We start from the raw sequence: 17,573 nt of genomic DNA on the forward strand, positions 1-17,573 counted from the left end.
TGGCCGAAAGCCGAAGAGGGAAGACTCCCTTCCGCTGCTGTGATTGGCTTTCGGGAGCAGCGACGGACGCTCCGCTCCGCCAATAGGGCCTCCACGCTCCTCGGGCTCGTCTTCCTGACTGATTAGGTGCCTCTTCACCAGCCCTTCCTCCTGGACAGCTGTAATAGGATGGAACGGCGCTACGTCACGTTCCGGAGAAGGAAGGAAGGAAGGAAGGGAAGGAGAGCCTCCGGCGAGTGACAGCAGAGGAGTGGGCGGAGCCAGGGCGGGAACGTTCGGAGAGGCAGCCGAGCGTTCGAAAGGGGCGCGGCAAGCGTGTCGCAACGTTCCCGGCAGGCTTTGAAGGTGTCGCGTCGTTCCATGCGCGCGCGGGAAAGCAAAGGAGGATCGTAGCAGTGGAGGCGTAGGCTGAGTTTAGCGGGCCGGGAATGGAGCGCGAAGTGATCCAGTGTTTGGCTTCCAAGCTGGGCGTCACTGCGCCCGGAGTTATCAGGTGAATTGGGGGAAGGAGATTTTATTTTATTGCATTCATTCATTCATTCATTGAATTTTTGTATTTGTTTATTTAAAGGCCTTTGGTATTTTATTATCTGTGGCCTCCTTGAAGTTAGAGGGATGTTTTAATCCTGCCTTAAAAATAACTTTTAGATTTTTCTTTGTCCCCACGCCCCCACCCCTTTTATGCCGGTTCTAATGTATGTGTTCGTTTACGTATTGTCGTTTTGAGTTACGGGGAGGAGGTGGCAGGGAGCGACCAATAAATTAACAATGATGGCTTATTTCTAACCCATCCTTCAAAGGGAGGCAAACAGACACACCGTTATTTAAAAGCAAAGAGAAAAGCAAAAATATTCTAAAACAATCAAAACATTTCTGAAAGCAGTTACAATTAAAACATCGAAAAGCAGTTTGGGTTAGAAACTATCTTGCCTTTAATGACCTTGGAGGTTCATAGAATGTATTTCTTTGTCTTTCCTTTAGTTAAGTCCTCTGGGTCCTTTCCCAAATGTTCAGACCTGTATAAATCAGCTGCATTCAAATTAGCACAACACAAAAATATTAATTTCATGATAACCTAAAAGTTTCCCTAAACGCTAGAAGGGCCCAGTTGCTGGATCAGACTGAAGGCTCTAGCCTTGTGCACGCTGTACTTTTAAAACATATCCAAAGTGCTTGCTTTCCCTCAAAGGATTCTGGGTATTGTAGTTCCTTAAAGGCTGCTGGGAATTGCAGCTTCATGAGTTGTTAGCTACAGTGCCCTGGATCCTTTGCAGGAAAGCATGTGGTTTGAAAGTGCTTTAAAGGTATAGGATATATGCGAGTTCTGTTTGGCTGTCCTAGCTGTGAAAATGGAATTCACCGTCTCTTCTCTTTGCTGTACCACAGAAAAGCTGAAGAGTATCTGCGCCTGTCTCAAGTGAAATGTGCCACCTTGCTGGCTCAGATGACTGCCACAAGCAAAGCCGTGATCTGCCTGGACTTGGCTGCTGCCTTCACAAAGAACCCCGTGGACAAAGTAATAAGTGGTTATATGACCACCTCCCCACCCCAAGTGCTTTTTTCTTAAGCCATCTCTTTTGACTGCACATGGCAACTAGAAACCTTTGCTTCAGATGCAGGATTGGACAGATCTAGGGAAGGGCTGTGTAGTTCAGTGGCTAGATCATCCAGAAGGACCCAGGTTCAAGCCCCAGCATCTTCAAATAGAATGCCTCTTACCTGAAACATTGGGGATCCGCTGCCAGTCATTGTACACAATACTCAGCTTAGATGAGGTGCATTGGAGATCATAAAAATGGCAGTGAACTGTGCTTGTAGCCTCCTGGTTTGGTTCTTCCTTTCACAGCACCAGCCGCTAAGAATTATCTTTCTCAGGAGGAAGGGAATTAAAGATAAGCCAGTATCAACCATAGTGGGCCTGGGGGCAGCAGCCTTTGCCTTCCAGCATCCCAGGCGCTGGCACCCTGCTTGCCTGCAGGTTTAGATGGGTTTTAACAGGATATCGGACAAATTGGTAGGAAACAGATCCATCAATGGCTATTGGACAAGATAGTGAATAGAATGGATCTTGGTGCACTGCAACTCCCATCAGCCTGAGCTGACATAGTCAATTAAGAACATAAGAATAGCCTGCCGGATCACCTAGTCCAGCATCCTTCTCTCATAGTGGCCAACCAGGTGCCTGTGGGAAGCCTGAAAGCAGAACTCAAGCAAAACAGCACTCCCCCTTCCTGTGGTTTCCAAAAACTGGCATTCAGAAGCATTGCTGCATCTGACTGTGGAGACAGATCATAGTCTTTGTGGCTAGTAGCCATTGACAGTCGCCTTCTACATGATATCTGCTGCTGAAACACAAGCTGTTAGAGGGGGTGTGGGAGAGCTGCTGCCCTCACATCTTACTTGGGGGCTTCTCATGAGCATCCGGTTGGCCGCTTTGAGTAACTGGGCTGACTAGGTGGATCTTTTTTGCTCTCATCCAGCTGGGCTCTTATGTTCTTACTGCTTTGGACAGTTAAGCCCCTTGTTATTCTAGCTTTAAGGTGTACCAGATGCTTGGATGCTATAAGACACAGTGTGGCTCTGTGTTGAACCCACCTGCATGATGAAATCTGTGCACGTGGCATTCTCACTCTTAACACTAGAATTGCCCATCTACATTGCAAGTCTGATGCATCAGTGCTGGGCTTGCAAACAAGCCAGCTGTGAGAAGGATCCCAGCCTTGCAACAAGAGCAGAAAACTCAACAGAAGTTAGTTTCTTGTGTCTCTTCTTTCTCACACTGCATATATCTATGCAAGGCCACCTTCTGGTCGCGTAGAAGAGATCCTTATTTACCCCCAAGCAACTAGGTAAGAGGCTGTTACTTGCAAGGAGAAATTGCCTCATGATTTTCTGTGCTTTTCTTCCCTCTCAAGGCTTATTTAGTGAAACTTTCTGGCATGAACAAGACTACTTACCAGAGCTGCTTGAGGTCCTTTGAGAGCCTCCTGGGTGTGAACTCCAGCCTTGGCATCCGAGATCTGGCTGTTCAGTTTTGCTGCCTGGAAGCAGTGAATATGGCCTCAAAAATACTGCAAAGGTAGGGAATTTTTAAGGAGACCCTGCAGCCGAAGCTTTTACCCTTGCTTTTAGGAAAGGTCAGCGGGGCCAGCAACAAAACATTCTGGTTTGTAGTACAGGCAACTCCCAATTTACACTGGGGTTACTTTCCAAGGCACCACATATTTACGTGAAATCACGTATATCTGAAACACCATTGAAAAGCCTGCAAGTCCCTTTTTGTGACACTCCCGGGTCACTTCCGGGTTTGGCACAATGTGTTTGTGTGCAGTCACGCACATATCAGATGTGCCTAAAACAATTGCTGCCTATATTCCTGTTCAGAGTTCTAGCTGGAGAGGATACTCTGTATGGATGGTGCTGTTTGGCTGCATCAATTTGCTTTCTGAGAGCTTTACTCCCTTCTAGACAACCTCTGTTAGTGTTGTGACAAAACGGCTGTGGTTTCAGAAAGTGGCTTTGCTCTTTCAGGTATGAATCCAGCCTGCCAGAAGCTCAGAAGATGGATCTCGATTTGTCCAAGTCCTTATTCACCACCGCAGCATTGTTTACAGCTTGCAGGTAAAGTTTGGCCAGGTTCCATTTTGTATTTGGGGTGGGGTTGGGACTAAGAAGTTCTCCTTGTGTTCATTCTGCTCAGGTGATGGGCAGGTGGGGATAGCAACTAGGATTCTGCACCAGGAAGAAATGCAGAGATTGTTTAGGGCAGAAATTAGCAGCCTTTTTGCCCCAGAGGGCCACACGCAGCAGGGAGTAGGCACTCAAGGGCCACATGCTTATGGCTGGGGCCTGAGCTGATGGTAAACGGACCCATTCATAGAAGCTTAATATTGCAGAATTGGAAGGGCTCCAACGTTCACCTAGTCCATCCTCCGCAACACAGGATTTCACACACACACATTCCCCATCAATATCATGCTGTCCCCAGCCTGCCCAACAGTTCTTGGACAGAGGGCAGTGCAGTTCAATTTAGAAGACAGTACACAAGGATTGCCCTCCCTGGGATTGTCCTTTCCATCATAATTGCACTTCAAGGAACTCCAGATGTAGATGAACTACAGCACCCATTGTACCTGGCCATGGGTCATGCTTGCTGGGGCTGATGGGAGTTGTAGTTCAGCAGGATCTTTAGGGCACCATTTTTGGCCACCCCTGCATTTTCTAGATGTCCAGTTTCCTGCAGGCAACTCTTGCTTGCTACAGGCAAATTACTGTTTACAATCAGAGCGAAGAGTATGGTGAAATATTTGGTTGGGTGATCCTTTTGAAAATCAGCTGGCCTCTTCTTGCAGGTGTTTGAAACTTAAAGTGGATAAGAACAAAATGGTAGCTGCGTCTGGGGTGAAGAAAACCATATTTGACCGTCTCCATGGCCAGCTAGAGAAGATAAGCCAGCAAATGGGCCGTACGTATTTCTTATTCATCCCTTGTAGCCTCAGTCCTCTCTCCAGCATGTGCAGGTGATAAATTTTACCCATGATCTGAAACGAGGTGGGGAGTCTGTGAAGCTGCTGGATGCCACCTCCCATCATCCCTGAAAATTGGTTGGATGATGGTAACGACTTCCCGCTCTGGTCTAGAAGTCCAGATTTCACATAAACCACACTGAGGAGGTTGTTCTCTTTTCTTCCAAAGGTGAAAGTGTTCCATTGGCCACGGAGGCCTCCAAACCTCAGGAGACCTTGCTGGAAGGCCTTGGCAAGAATGCTGGTAGGTGAAACTTGACTCGCTCGCCTACTGCTTCTGCAAAACAGGGTCCTTTGTTGGAAACTTGGGAGCTAGGCTCTAAGAGCAGCTTCAGTGATAGGAAAGTGTTAGATGTGTTAGATGAACCAGTTTGGGGCGTCCAGAGTTGGTAAAAGTCAAAGAGTCATCTTGCTGTTTTTATAGTGATATTTAGAGCAATGTTTTGTTGTTTTTATTAGTCGCATTCTAAACAACCAAGGTGCGGTAAAGATAGTTAAAAACACAAAAAGAGCCAATACATTTAAAACCAAACTAAGACCATACAGAGTAGACCTTGCGGCAGTGACCTTTTCGTCCAGCTGGGAAGGTTTTTCAGAACTAAAACGTCTTCGGTTGTTTCTGGAAAGTACAGAGTGTATCTCCCCAGGAAAGGCTATTCCAGACAACAGGGGCAGCCACACTAAAAGCCCTGCTCCGAGTTACTGTTTGAGCAGGGTTCTGAGATCTTTGGAACTTGCAGGATAAACTCTCCCACAGACCGTAGCAATCTACTATGGGTTAAGATAACCTAGTCCTAAGTTGTAAAGGGCCTTATTATGTTAGCACCAAGACCTTCAACTTGGCAATGTATCAATAGGCATAAAATTGTAATACCCCGATTTTGGCGACATTCCACAACATACCATATTTTACATATTTATAGATAGACCCTGTTATCTTCTGGTCTGTGTAAAGGCCACAGGAGCTGGTGTGTGCATCCATGTGCTGTAGGTGAGGAACAGGCACCACTGGCTGGATTCTTAGCTCCACGCAGACACACATGTGGAACAGCTTTGATAGGTGTGGTTAGCCACCCATCTGTCATTCACCTGACTGTCATACTGGCATGGTGCTTTGCGAGCATCTGTGATCAGCAGTGCCTGCAAACCACACAGGAACTACTTTGTTACCTGTTACACACCTGATGCCAGGTACAGGACAGGTGGACATGGCTTGGCCCCCCCAAAAAGGCCCATGGACCAAATAGGGAATTTAATTAGGTTTCAGGGCTGGGGGTTCCCCCATCCCCACGGCTTTTCTAAGCCAACCATCTCCTGCAAGACCTTTGCCCACCCTCACAGTTCATGCTGAGCCCCTGCCTCTGAGTTAATGTCTGCAGCAGGAAACAGGTTCCTCCAGTGATGGACGTGTTTTGCTTTCAAGTCAGACATAACTGTGTTTCTTAAGCAATTGTGCAAAGCCACATTCCAGGCCTGGAAGATTGGGTCCATGTTTTGTCTAAGGCAACCAGATGTGGGAACCTGGAAAAAGCTAAACTGGTCATGATTCAGGCAGTGCCTGGATGGGCTCCATTTTGAATTCTGAAACAGCAGGCAGGATATAAATAAGAGCAAAATAAAAAGGGAAGACAAGGACACACTAGTCATCTTGATTCTCCGCAAACATTAGAAATGGGAATTAATCAAGAGAACTCTCTGCCACATCTATTGCTCCCTTTATTTCCAGTGTTGTGCCATTGCTTATCTAGCTAAAGCATTTGCTATCTATCCACAAGAGGGAGGTGTCTGCAAGCTCAAAGGAGCCCCAAGGTTTGCAGACATATAGCAGAAGTGGTGCTAATACTTGTCCTCCGTGTTAAATAAGATTGACTGGCCTCCATGCTGTGGAGCCCTCATCCAACGGAGATTCATCAAGCATTTTCCCTTATGAATTTCCAGCATCTATTGAAGGCCTTTATTCATGCCAGCAGGCCTATGCAGCTGTCTGAATGGTCCCTTGAGCAACCAGACCTTTTAATGATTGTTTTGCATTTCTTTTATTACTATTTTAATATGGTTGCACACTGCCCCGGTGCTTTGCAAGAAGGCGGGATTATAAATACTTTCATACGTAAATATATCTTGGGGGGGGGGGGCTTGATGACTGAGAGGGTGGAGCAAGTCCTTAACCAGCTAGAAGTATACTTGATTTGGGTTCTTCCAGACTACTTGTTGTACGAGCATCTTCTCCAAAGTCCTGTCTCTTTTCCACCCCACGACAGCAAATGAAATGGAAGCAGAGACCCCTCGCAAGCGTCCGAAAATTGAAACGGAGGCAAAAGAAGAGTATGAAGAATGGAAGAGGAGAATTTTGGAAAGCGCAGCTAAATCACAAAGGGACAGTGTTTGACCTGAGCAGGCAGCTCTTCTGGGATTTTTAGAATCAATGGTATTTTTAGGCCAGCAACCTTTGTGATGGTTTTTCTTGGGCACTGGTTTGAGCGCGTGCACTTCCCAGTTGGGTGTCGTAGCGCAAAACATGGATTGTGGGAATTGGCCTCTGCTTCCTGCTTCCTGCCCTGGAGGCTTCTGGGATGAGTGCAGAAAGCCCGCCCTACTGATTGGTTCTCCTTGGTCAGGAGGGCTACACTACTGAAATGGCCCTCAAAACGTGTGTGCTCTTTATTTTGCTGTTGAGGGCCTGTGTGAACTCCACGTTATATTGTTCAAGGAAGCTTGGGACTGTTTTTGCAGTGAGAAAGAACTTCTGTGCCGCAGCTCAGATTTTTGGAGGTGGGAATCTTGCATGTTATGGCCAATTCTGGATTTGGCAATCCAGGCATCTCAACCATAACCATGCTTGCTCAGATGTAAACCATTATTTGCAATGGGAGTTGCTTCCATGGAAGACACTTAAAATCAGGGTGCAAAGATTTGGTATCTGAATATGCCTGCTGCCAACTCATTCCCACTTCCAAAATCTTTTTAGACAACACAATTTTTAACTTCACATTTTTACTCTGTCTCTCAGGTTTATTTTTATTGTGGCTTTGTGTAAGACATCACTCCCTTGCAGCAACATCAATAAATACTTTTATTTCTATATTTTTTCTTCCTCTCCTTTTTAGTCTTGTTTTACAAATGACAGAGATCAATATATAAATCAGAGTTAGTGTTGTTTCCCTTTCTTACTGCCAGTCAACCGCATTCCAAATTATCATACGCATGCAGAACTCGTCATTGATGAATCCCCTACGTGAAAGTTTAAAATATGCGTGTCTGAGGCTGCTGAAGGAAGTGTAAAAAAAGAAAACCCGCCCTACTGAGAACAGCCAGTTGGTAGTGTAGTGGTTTAGCATGTTGAATGACAGTTTCTCCACTTTGCAAACAGGCCCCAAAAGGTTGATCCCTAATACCATATATCCTGCCTTCCCCACAAAGTGAGACTGCACCTCCCTCCTTAGGTGTCTTGTAATAAGTCGATAATAACTGATGTTATGGATCACAGCAAACATTTGTGTGGATCACCACAGGCAATTGGGGCTTAAACATGTGTGTCATCAGGAGGTAATTTGTAATTACTGATTTGCAGTGGGTCTATCTGCAATAATTTTCAACTAAGTAAACGTAAAGAAAAAGAATTAATTTGCTGTGATAGCTGGTTGGTTTTTTCAATTGCTCATCTTGTCCTCACCAAAAGAGAAGTGTTACTTGGTTGCCTTTTGAGTGTCTGCTGGCTGACTATTTGGAGATCAGCTTCTTGATCTGCAGGAACTTTGATGAACATTCACACTTGTCTGTGTAAGTTGTCCCACTGTGAGGCTCGTGAGATGCTTAAAGTAAGTGGTGCTGCCCTCATAGCACCTGTTTTTACACCTGGCTCAGGTGGAGGGACCTCAATATTATTGTAAAATAGAAAGTAAATCCCCCAAACCTGAAGCATCTCTACCCTCCATCCTGAATTAATATAATCATTTATTGCAACCAGCAGTGGCAACAAAGCGGAAGGAGGCAAATGGGGTCAAGAAGCAGCAGAAGAAGAAGAAGCAAAAGTGTCCAGTGGGAAACAAATATTTGGGAAGATACACAAATTGTTTCATTGCACCCACCCAAGTACTAAGTTGAAAGCAAACAGGCTGAAATCAGCTGTAGGCAAGGACACACTGTGTTGCTTTGTTATAGCATACGCCTCACAGTTCTCAAACTATTCAAAGGAAACCAGTCCCACTCAGATAGGGTCACTGCTAAGCACTAAGATATAATTAGAGAAATGAAGGTATTATGAGGCAAGACTCATGGTCGCCGTCCCCCTCCACAACAGAACCCATTTCCTCCTTATATATAGCAAGTCCCGTTCTATCCTATTAGGGCTCAAAGGCAGAAACCTCAGCACGCTTGTGGCTATGGGATAATGGGAGAGGAGGAAATGCATCCTAATTGCCAAAACGGTAAAGGTGGGCCAATGGCTAAAAACCAGAGTCCTTCCGTTTTCGGTCTTCTACAACAGGTTATGCAGGATTCTCAGTCATGCTTGGGAACCTCCTCAGCCTGTTGGCAGCGGCCACCACGTAGAAATGCTTCTGCAAAAGAAAACAAACAACACCGGGATGTTAAGAGTGACAGGATTGGGTGTCGCGTCGCACAGGAAGGAGACGGAGCTGGAAATGGTTTGAATCTTGCTTCATTGTATTGACACTACTGGATCAGGCCAATGGCCCATCTAGCCCAGGATGCAAGCACAAGGGCCTTCTCCCCACCTGCGATTCTCGGCAACTCTCATTCAGAGGCGTATTGCCTCTTGATGGGGAGGGCCTCACATGCATATGCCCTCTTTCGGCTCACGGGGACCTTTTGGACAGCATCCTACTCATCTAGCCTGCTGGGTATCCTTTTTCTGCCCAGTTGCCAGCATACCCAATGCCTGGAGGTACCCTGCTGTTAATTGCAACCATTTGGGGCATGTCAAGGTGTTGACAGGCTCAAAGAACAAAGCAGCTGCCTCTGGTCTTTGTCACGCAGACAATGCAGAGCGATACCTGAACCCTCCTGGGGAGGCGGGACATGAAATTCTTAATATCTTCGTGGAGCAAACACCTTTTTGCAGTCACTGCCTTTCTTGTGGTTACTCCTCTAGCACTGCAACCAAGACAGCTCAGATACTGAAGAATAGCAATGGCCATACAGGAGATGTCAGATTCAAATGGATTGGGAACAGAGGGAGTTCCCTTATACCAGGCATAGGCAAACTCGGCCCTCCAGATGTTTTGAGACTACAGTTCCCATCATCCATGGCCACTGGTCCTGTTAGCTAGGGGTGATGGGAGTTGTAGTCCCAAAACACCTGGAGGGTCCAATTTGCCTATGCCTGCCTTACACCGAGTCAGGCTCTTGGTGCATTTAGCTCAGTGCTGTCTACACTGACCGGCAGCAGATTCCAGGCAGGGTACTCTCCCAGGCCCACTTGGAGATGCTGGGGATTGAACCTAGAACCTCCTGCATGCAAAGCAGATGTTCTGCCGGGAAATCTCATAAGAACGTAAGAAAGCTCCTGCTGGATCAATCCTCTGTTGTGTTTAGCACAGTGGCCAAGCAGATGCGTTTTGAAAGCCCACAAATGGTGGGCTGGAAGGCAATGGCCATCTCCTGTAGCTGATACTCAGAAGCACACTGACTGCATAAATGCACCATTGTTGCATCAATTATTATTAATTACAGTGGTACCTCTGGTTACGAACTTAATTCATTTCGGAGGTCCGTTCTTAACCTGAAACCGTTCTTAACCTGAGGTACCACTTTAGCTAATGGGGCCTGCTGCGCCACCACCACGCAATTCCTGTTCTCATCCTGAGGTAAAGTTCTTAACCCAAGGTACTACTTCCAGAGTTTGTAACCCGGAGTGTTTGTAACCCAAGGTACCACTGTAATTAAATTTGTCACCTTTTTCACTATGGCAACTCCAAGCGACTTACAATACTTTAAGCAAAAAACAAAACATGAAGCCTACATAAAACATCCCACCCACTCAAAAAGGCCATAGATAGATAAAAGCTAAAGGCCTGATTAAAAAGGGAAGTTTTTGCCTGGTGCCTAAATACATGTAATCATGGTGCCAGGCGAGCCTCACTGACGTATTACAGAATATGCTTGCTAGCAGAACAGTCGTCTGGAGGCACCCCTGGTCCCAAGTTGTTTAGGGTTTTCATTTCTGAGTAACAGGAACTTGGGCCTCATGGATGACAACCACAATAACCTTGAATGGTGCTTGGAAAAAGAGTCAGAAGTCAACACAGAGCTTACTTTCCATTTTCTCTGAGCCATGTAACGCCGTAGTAGCAGCTGAGACCTCAAGCGCACCTTGGACTTCTTGGCTTTGCCAGGCAGGTCTGCCAGCCATTCGTGTTTAAGGCAATTTGCGGCACTTGTTCTGCCACTGTGAAGATACGAGGGAGGGTGGAAGAGAATTTGTGAATGGAGACACGAGGTGGAATCTGACCTTCTCTGGAAATGAAACAACAGTCATTCAGCATTAGGCTTGAATGTCTTGTTTGATTATTTTGGAACCAAATGAAAGCAAACAGGTTGCAGGGATGGTCTACATCAGCGGTGGGGAAGCTCTAGCCTGCGGGCCTCTGAATTTGGCCTGCGAGGTCGTTTGGGGCAAATCACACCCACCTGTCAGTCACTGAGATCTGTTATCTATTTTCAAGAAATTTTATTAGTTTTACACATAAAAAATACAAATAAACACACATCAATAAAGTCATACTGTATGTGGAGATTCTCCAAATCTCGCAACTCCCCCCCGTCCATAGACTCTTATTTTAAATATCTACAACTGCATATTAGTCTGTACTCCAGTTTAGATATCGAACCATATTATCCGTAATGTTTTTTACGCTATAGTTGTACCTTGGGTTAAGAACTTAATTCGTTATGGAGGTCCGTTCTTAACCAGAAACTGTTCTTAACCTGAGGTACCACTTTAGCTAATGGGGCCTCCTGCTGCCACCACCGCACGATTTCTGTTCTCATCCTGAAGCAAAGTTCTTAACCCGAGGTACTATTTCGGGGTTAGCGGAGTCTGTAACCTGAAGCGTCTGTAACCCGAGGTACCACTGTACAAGTGTGTCAGAATCCTGCTCTTGTTTCCATCTGCTTACAGTGGTCTCCTAGATAACTTACAAATTTTTCCCATTCTTTTATAAACTTTTTATCCTCTTGGTTTCTGAGTTTTCCAGTCAGCTTTGCCATCTCAGCATAGTCCATCAACTTGGTTTGCCATTATTCTCTGGTAGGGACTTTGTCATCTTTCCAACTCTGGGCCAACCACATCCGCAAGATCTGTTATCTGCAATCTGAGCAACGACTGCTAAGACTGGAAGATAAGGGATCTCTTATTACCTGTATTAGCACCACTGGAGACAAGATTCTGCTTCTTTTAAGACATAGCAGGCAGAGACTCATCTCAGACCTTAATGTGGTAGGTAAGAGACAGGCCTGTGCAGGAATTCTGAATCTGATGCATGCCCTGCCATGCATCAGAAACGACCCACCAGTCCTGGATTCATCCTTTGGTTCGAGAAAGATTCCATATCTCAGTGTACATGCAGACCATAGAAGCCCATTGCCCTCCATCACTCCGGTGTGCAAAAGATGGGAAGCAGGTTCATTGGGCACAAGGACAGAGGCAGATGCATCTGGGCTGAGAATTTTCAAGGGAATCTGGCAGGCTGGGTGATTGTATCCAAGTCAAGGGGTGGCAACAAGAATTATTAGGAATAAATTGCTTTTTTAAAACGAGAGGCACTGTACCTTTTCTCCTTTATCAGGAGCCTGGAAACAAAGTCTTTTGCTTCTTCCGACACTTGTTCAAACGCTTCCGCATCAAAATCCCAGCTGCAATTGACAATGTAATTCATGGTCTCCGTGTCAGTTTCTCCCAAGAAGGGTGACAAGCCGCTCACACTGAAACAGGAAACCAAGGTATCATATGGAGACATTCCTGCCTCTTTGCATGTCAGGTGCCTCTCTACCTGGGAGAAAGATTTCCCAAGAGGCTGTGCAATCTGTCTAGTCTGATACAGTGGAAGACCAGCACAGTGTGCAGGGCCTTCTCAGGGGCTGCTCCAACTCTCTGGAACATTCTGCAAGGGGGCAACAATCCAGCCTATAGAGATGAGCAATCTGCAGCACTCCAGTTGTTGCTGGACTACAAGTCCCATCATCAGGTTCCCTGAATACTGGCCGTTCTGGCTGAGGCTGATGAAGTTGGACTGCAACAACATCTGGAGGGCCAATAAATTTAATAAATAATAATAAGATAAATAAATAAAATGTGCCAATGCGCTCCAACTAGTGCTGCTTTGGTGCTACGGTCTGAGTGTGTAAATATAGCTGTGTCACAAGGGGTTTTCCCTCTTTTGCTATGTGACACCACTCCTCTTCTCTTTTCCACATCCATCATCCCCAAGCTGGAGGATAACGCAATGATCAGCTCCCTGGTGGCCCACAAAGTCTCCCGACAGAAGTCTTCTGCATCCTGACCTTACAAAATGCCACTTGGTGGCCTTTTCTATGGAGCAAATGTTCTCCAGAGGGTTTACTCACAGCATGTATGCAATGACGCCCACGCTCCACATGTCTGTCGGGAACGACACAAAGTCATAGTTCACCACTTCAGGAGCCAAAAACTCTGGCGTGCCAAAATTAACTTTCAGCTTCTCACGGGGCTTGTACCTTGATGAACAATGAGGAAAAAGAAAGAGAGAGGTGCAAATTTGTCAGCGATGATGTGATGCTCCAGTAGGCAGGTGCATGGACCATGCATAGATGATGAACCTGACAGTGGTTGTTAGACTACAACTCCCATCATGCTTGACCAATGGCTACATTGACTGGGGCTGATGTGAGCTGGAGGTTCCCAGCTGTACTATACATACAGCTAAACACTCTATCATGCCACTGAAAACATGCAGGCTTCGCCTTTCCATTGCAAGGAGAGGAATTCGGCATCATGCTGTTATGATATCAGCTCAAGCATTTCAGCTTGCTGAATAGAACAATCCCCCCCCCCCACTCTGTGCACTGTTCAAGGTGTTTTTCCAACACCCCCTCAAGAGCCAAGGGGGGTGGGGTCAGGGGAAGAAGAAAGGGGGGAACCTGTTGCATTAGTGGGTCTTATTGTGTGAGCTCCCAAACATGAATATAAAGTATTAGATGAAAGAAAACATTAGCAGCCAAAAGAAGTGGGGGTGGGTGGGGAGGCTTACCTCCTTGCTAATCCAAAATCAATTATTTTAATCTGGTTTCCTGTGCGATTCACACACAGTATGTTCTCAGGCTGCAGAGGAAGAAGAAGGCATGCTTAGATTAATCTGAGAAGTCGTCATCTGCAATCTTTGTATGTGATTACAATGAATTCTTTTGCAAAGCTCATCTGTGTAAAATTATGTTTCAGCATGGCAAGGGGAAAGCCCCAAGTTCAAATGCTATTTGCTCAGGCGCCAAAACATGATGAATTTTGCCCACTGGGTTTTAGCCTTGGACGCCTGACTTTGATATTTCAAATGAAGTGTTGTGATTAGCGTGTTGGACTAGGACCAGACAGACCCGGGTTGAAATCCTCACTTAGCCATGAAGTTACCAGCTGACCTTGGCAATACAGATATCAACAACACATAACCATAAATTATGATAAAGCTGTGTTTTTAAAACAAAAAAACCCCTGTTTTTTAAAGTAAGTAAAGTATAAAAAGATCAGAAAAAATGGTGCCACCATTCTCCCTGGATTGTGAATGGGAGGTGTTACTGAATTTTAACGATACAATAAATATTGATTGCTCATAGCCATAAGTCAATGAAATAAATAAAAATGCACAAAGCAGAAGTCTCCTATAATCTCTGGTTAAAACTGAATCAAATTTAAAATCAACCTTGAAACTTCTTGGGGTTTCTCTTAACTTTCGCTTGCTCAAATTTACAAGTTGCTTCTGCAAACTATGCAGGTTTGGCTTGAAATTCTCGCTCAGATTTTCTTTGCTGCAATTGCATAAGCTGCAATTATTTTGGCTATAAATTGGCAGGGAGCAGAAATTTCCATCACCTTCAGATCCAGATGAAGAATGTACTGTTGGTGCAGGTAATAGATGCCCTCACATATTTGTTTGGTGAAAAGGATAGCGTCTAGTTCAGTGAGGTTGTAGTTTTCATCTGTGATCCGGTCAAACAGTTCTCCACCATCAACACTAATAGGGAGACAGAACAAAACATGGAAGGGAGATGGGTATCCTCTTTTCAGCTCAATTGATTTACATATATTAGGTCCCAACTTCAGCAGACATCAGTCATAGGCTCATAAGTGTTAGAAGGACATCAAAAGTTATCTAGCCAACTATCCCAACTGAGCCATCCAGCCTAAGTCCACCATTTTCCAAAGGAGCCAATTCCACTGTCAGAAAGCTTGCACCACCAAGACGTTCTTCCTAATCTTTTGTGAAAATCCCTTGTCTTGCAATTTGAACCTGATGGATCAGGCAGTGGCGGTACCTGCTGGAACAACTGGGGCAGAAAGTAGGGCAGCTAGGAGGTGGAGCCTGAGTCAATGACAGGCAGAGCCACTGATAGCCCCATCCACAATATGCATTTAAAACGGTAAAGGTAAAGGACCCCTGACAGTTAAGTCCAGTCGTGAACAACTCTGGGGTTGCGGTGCTCATCTCGCTTTACTGGCCGGGTCATGTGGCCAGCATGACTAAGCCGCTTCTGGCGAAACCAGAGCAGTGCACGGAAACACTGTTTACCTTCCTGCCGGAGCAGTACCTATTTATCTACTTGCACTTTGACATGCTTTCGAACTGCTAGGTTGGCAGGAGCTGGGACAGAGCAATGGGAGCTCCCCGTCGCGGGGATTTGAACCACTGACTTTCCGATCGGCAAGTCCTAGGCTCAGTGGTTTAGACCACAGCACCACTCACGTCCCTATTTAAAACAGTACCATACCACTTAAACAGTGATGCCCCCCCCAAAAAAGAATGCCAGGAACTGTAGTTTGTTAAGGGTGCTGAGAGGTGCTAGCAGACCTCAAAAAACTACAGCCCCCAGAGCCCCTTGGGAAGCGGGATTGGTGATAAAACCACCCTGGGAATTGTAGCTCTGTGAGAGGGAACAGGAGTGGAACTCAGTAGAACTCATCCTGTAGTTAGTGTGCACAGGATCACAGGTTCAGCTGATTTATCAATAGATCAGCAAGGTTCAATTTCAATTGGTAAAGTTGGGAATAAAGGGCAACCCAAGCTGTTTTATATATTATATATTATTCTGTTTGCTCAAACTTTTGCCAGCCTTGTGTCCTTAACTATAACTGCCAACAGCAGTCTGGCCAGTGATCGAGGATGATGGGAGTTGTAGTCCAAAACATCTGGAAGGCATCCGGTGGGGAGGGCAGGTTTATGCAATGTTATAACGGACAAGTTCTGTAGCGTTTCTCCTGCAGTTGCTCGCACAAGACCCTCAAAAGATATTTTATGACTCACTATTCCATGATTAAGGTGAGGTTGTTCTTGCACTCAAAAGCATCATAGAGCTGGATCAAATTCACATGGTTTAGCTGGTTCATGATGTTGATCTCGTTTTTCACCTCCTCCTGAAATATTAAAGATTAAGAGTATTGTGAGCATTAGCAGCAGTCTGCAGACGTTGCGTTTCAGTGGGGTGGAGGGTTTAGAAGGAACACAGCAGGAGCAAAACAGAAAGCTGCTCACCACCACCACCAGTTGCAGGCCACACACCGCTGAAGCCTCCCTTAGCTGGGTAACATGACGGCGCCCACAAAGGCACAGCGACAGCGGTGGGTTCCAGTGAGATTTCTATGAACCAAAATTGATTTATTTGTCCATTGCTACGGCTCTGGGTGATCCTGCACTGCTAAGGTGGCTTTCTGTCAGAAACCAGGATGAGGAGTACAACTCTGATGAGGAATGGTGGAGCCCCCCCCCCCCCTCATGGCCAGGATCCTGAAACTCCACAGGAGCAGGGGAGTTGTGTTGATTTGGAACAATGGTTTGCTGAGGGGCACAGTTCAGAAGACAATAGTCAGACAGAACTGGGAGGTGAACAGCAAGAGGAAGAACAGGTAGAGAGTCAGCTAGCCGACTCTCTCTCACTGGGAGATGTGGGGCCTCTCAGTCCCAAGGCTGGGAGATTAGGCAAGATGGCTGTGCAAAAGGCTCAATGGTTGAGAGATCAGGTAGCTAGGAGACGAGAGGACGGAAGTGACCAGAGGGAAATGGGCGGAACCTTAACTGGGAGCACCTGCATTCCGAGAATGGTCACTTGTTCTTTTGCTGCATTCATTAAACATTTCTGTTACTGGTAAGAGACTTCTTTCTGATTGTACTGCTTATCTACAGCCGGGGTGTAGGAGGAAGCCAAGCCCCTGAAGCCTGACACTTTCCCATAAACAATAGGCTGCTTGGGAGTAAGCTCTATCCCAAAATGCAAGCAGCCTGGAAGTGCAATTTGATGATTTCAGTGGAATCTAGCTTCCAATTGAAAGGTCTTCGGGTCGCACCAAAAAACTGCCCACCACAAACCAAGTGCATAGCCTAAAAGGAATCAATATTCACTGGTGTGCATTTGCAGGACTGGATCTGCTATTTGTGATCAAATGCGAACCTGTGTACTGTGTACCTGCATACCGTTCCTGATCTCTTCTCACAAACCCCGATTAGTCCCAGGATCTAACCCACTGGGCTTTAGATTGTGGGAAGAACTATCCAGTCCTTCTAACAGCAAACTCGACTGGCAAGTGTTGCCGAGTTTGTAACCAAAACAAATTCAGCTGAAAGAGGAGATTGGTATCACCATGCTTGGGGAGACCTCAAGGTTTGCAAAAATGCAGGAAAAAAAGCTTTAAAAAAGCTTTAAAAAAATAAAATCCCAAAGAGCAGAAGAGCCCTAGAACACCTAATCAGGACTGAGGATTCTCTGTAGCCATGGGGTTTAGAGAGACAGCTAGAAAGGGAGTAGGGTGTCTCGCTTGGAGGCAATGCCTAGATGTGGCCTGAAAGA

The 17,573-nt window shown here is 45.9% G+C and overlaps 2 protein-coding genes across 6 annotated transcripts in view; one reads left to right on the forward strand and one right to left on the reverse strand.

The window, feature by feature from the left end:
- Positions 1–262: 262 nt before the first annotated feature.
- On the forward strand, positions 263–7,608 carry ORC6 (origin recognition complex subunit 6). Its single transcript, XM_083750571.1, has 7 exons — positions 263–493; positions 1,387–1,516; positions 2,916–3,079; positions 3,532–3,621; positions 4,353–4,465; positions 4,696–4,770; positions 6,788–7,608. Exons 1-7 carry the CDS (start codon positions 429–431, stop codon positions 6,913–6,915), a joined length of 765 nt encoding a protein of 254 aa, XP_083606697.1. The 5' UTR covers positions 263–428; the 3' UTR covers positions 6,916–7,608.
- An 854-nt stretch (positions 7,609–8,462) lies between these two features.
- Positions 8,463–17,573, reverse strand: part of MYLK3 (myosin light chain kinase 3) — a 29,682-nt gene continuing 20,571 nt past the window's right edge. For all 5 annotated transcript variants that reach the window (XM_083750489.1, XM_083750491.1, XM_083750490.1 and 2 more), the window contains 7 exons: positions 16,037–16,146; positions 14,608–14,749; positions 13,775–13,845; positions 13,113–13,241; positions 12,318–12,470; positions 10,803–10,935; positions 8,463–9,085 (listed from right to left, as the gene is read on the reverse strand). In XM_083750489.1, coding sequence (XP_083606615.1) covers positions 9,014–9,085; positions 10,803–10,935; positions 12,318–12,470; positions 13,113–13,241; positions 13,775–13,845; positions 14,608–14,749; positions 16,037–16,146 — 810 coding nt within the window. In that variant the 3' untranslated portion in view covers positions 8,463–9,013. The remainder of the gene's footprint in view (positions 9,086–10,802; positions 10,936–12,317; positions 12,471–13,112; positions 13,242–13,774; positions 13,846–14,607; positions 14,750–16,036; positions 16,147–17,573) is intronic.

This window comes from Podarcis gaigeae (assembly GCF_964106915.1).
Source record: "Podarcis gaigeae genome assembly, chromosome: 8".
NCBI lineage: Eukaryota > Metazoa > Chordata > Lepidosauria > Squamata > Lacertidae > Podarcis > Podarcis gaigeae.

Excerpts from the sequence above, each read along its gene's own strand:
- ORC6 (XM_083750571.1), top strand. The coding sequence starts at position 429 with ATGGAGCGCGAAGTGATCCAGTGTTTGGCTTCCAAGCTGGGCGTCACT. Across the intron at positions 4,466-4,695 it reads GATAAGCCAGCAAATGGGCC|GTGAAAGTGTTCCATTGGCC; the intron begins GTACGTATTTCT and ends TTTCTTCCAAAG. Across the intron at positions 4,771-6,787 it reads AGGCCTTGGCAAGAATGCTG|CAAATGAAATGGAAGCAGAG; the intron begins GTAGGTGAAACT and ends ACCCCACGACAG.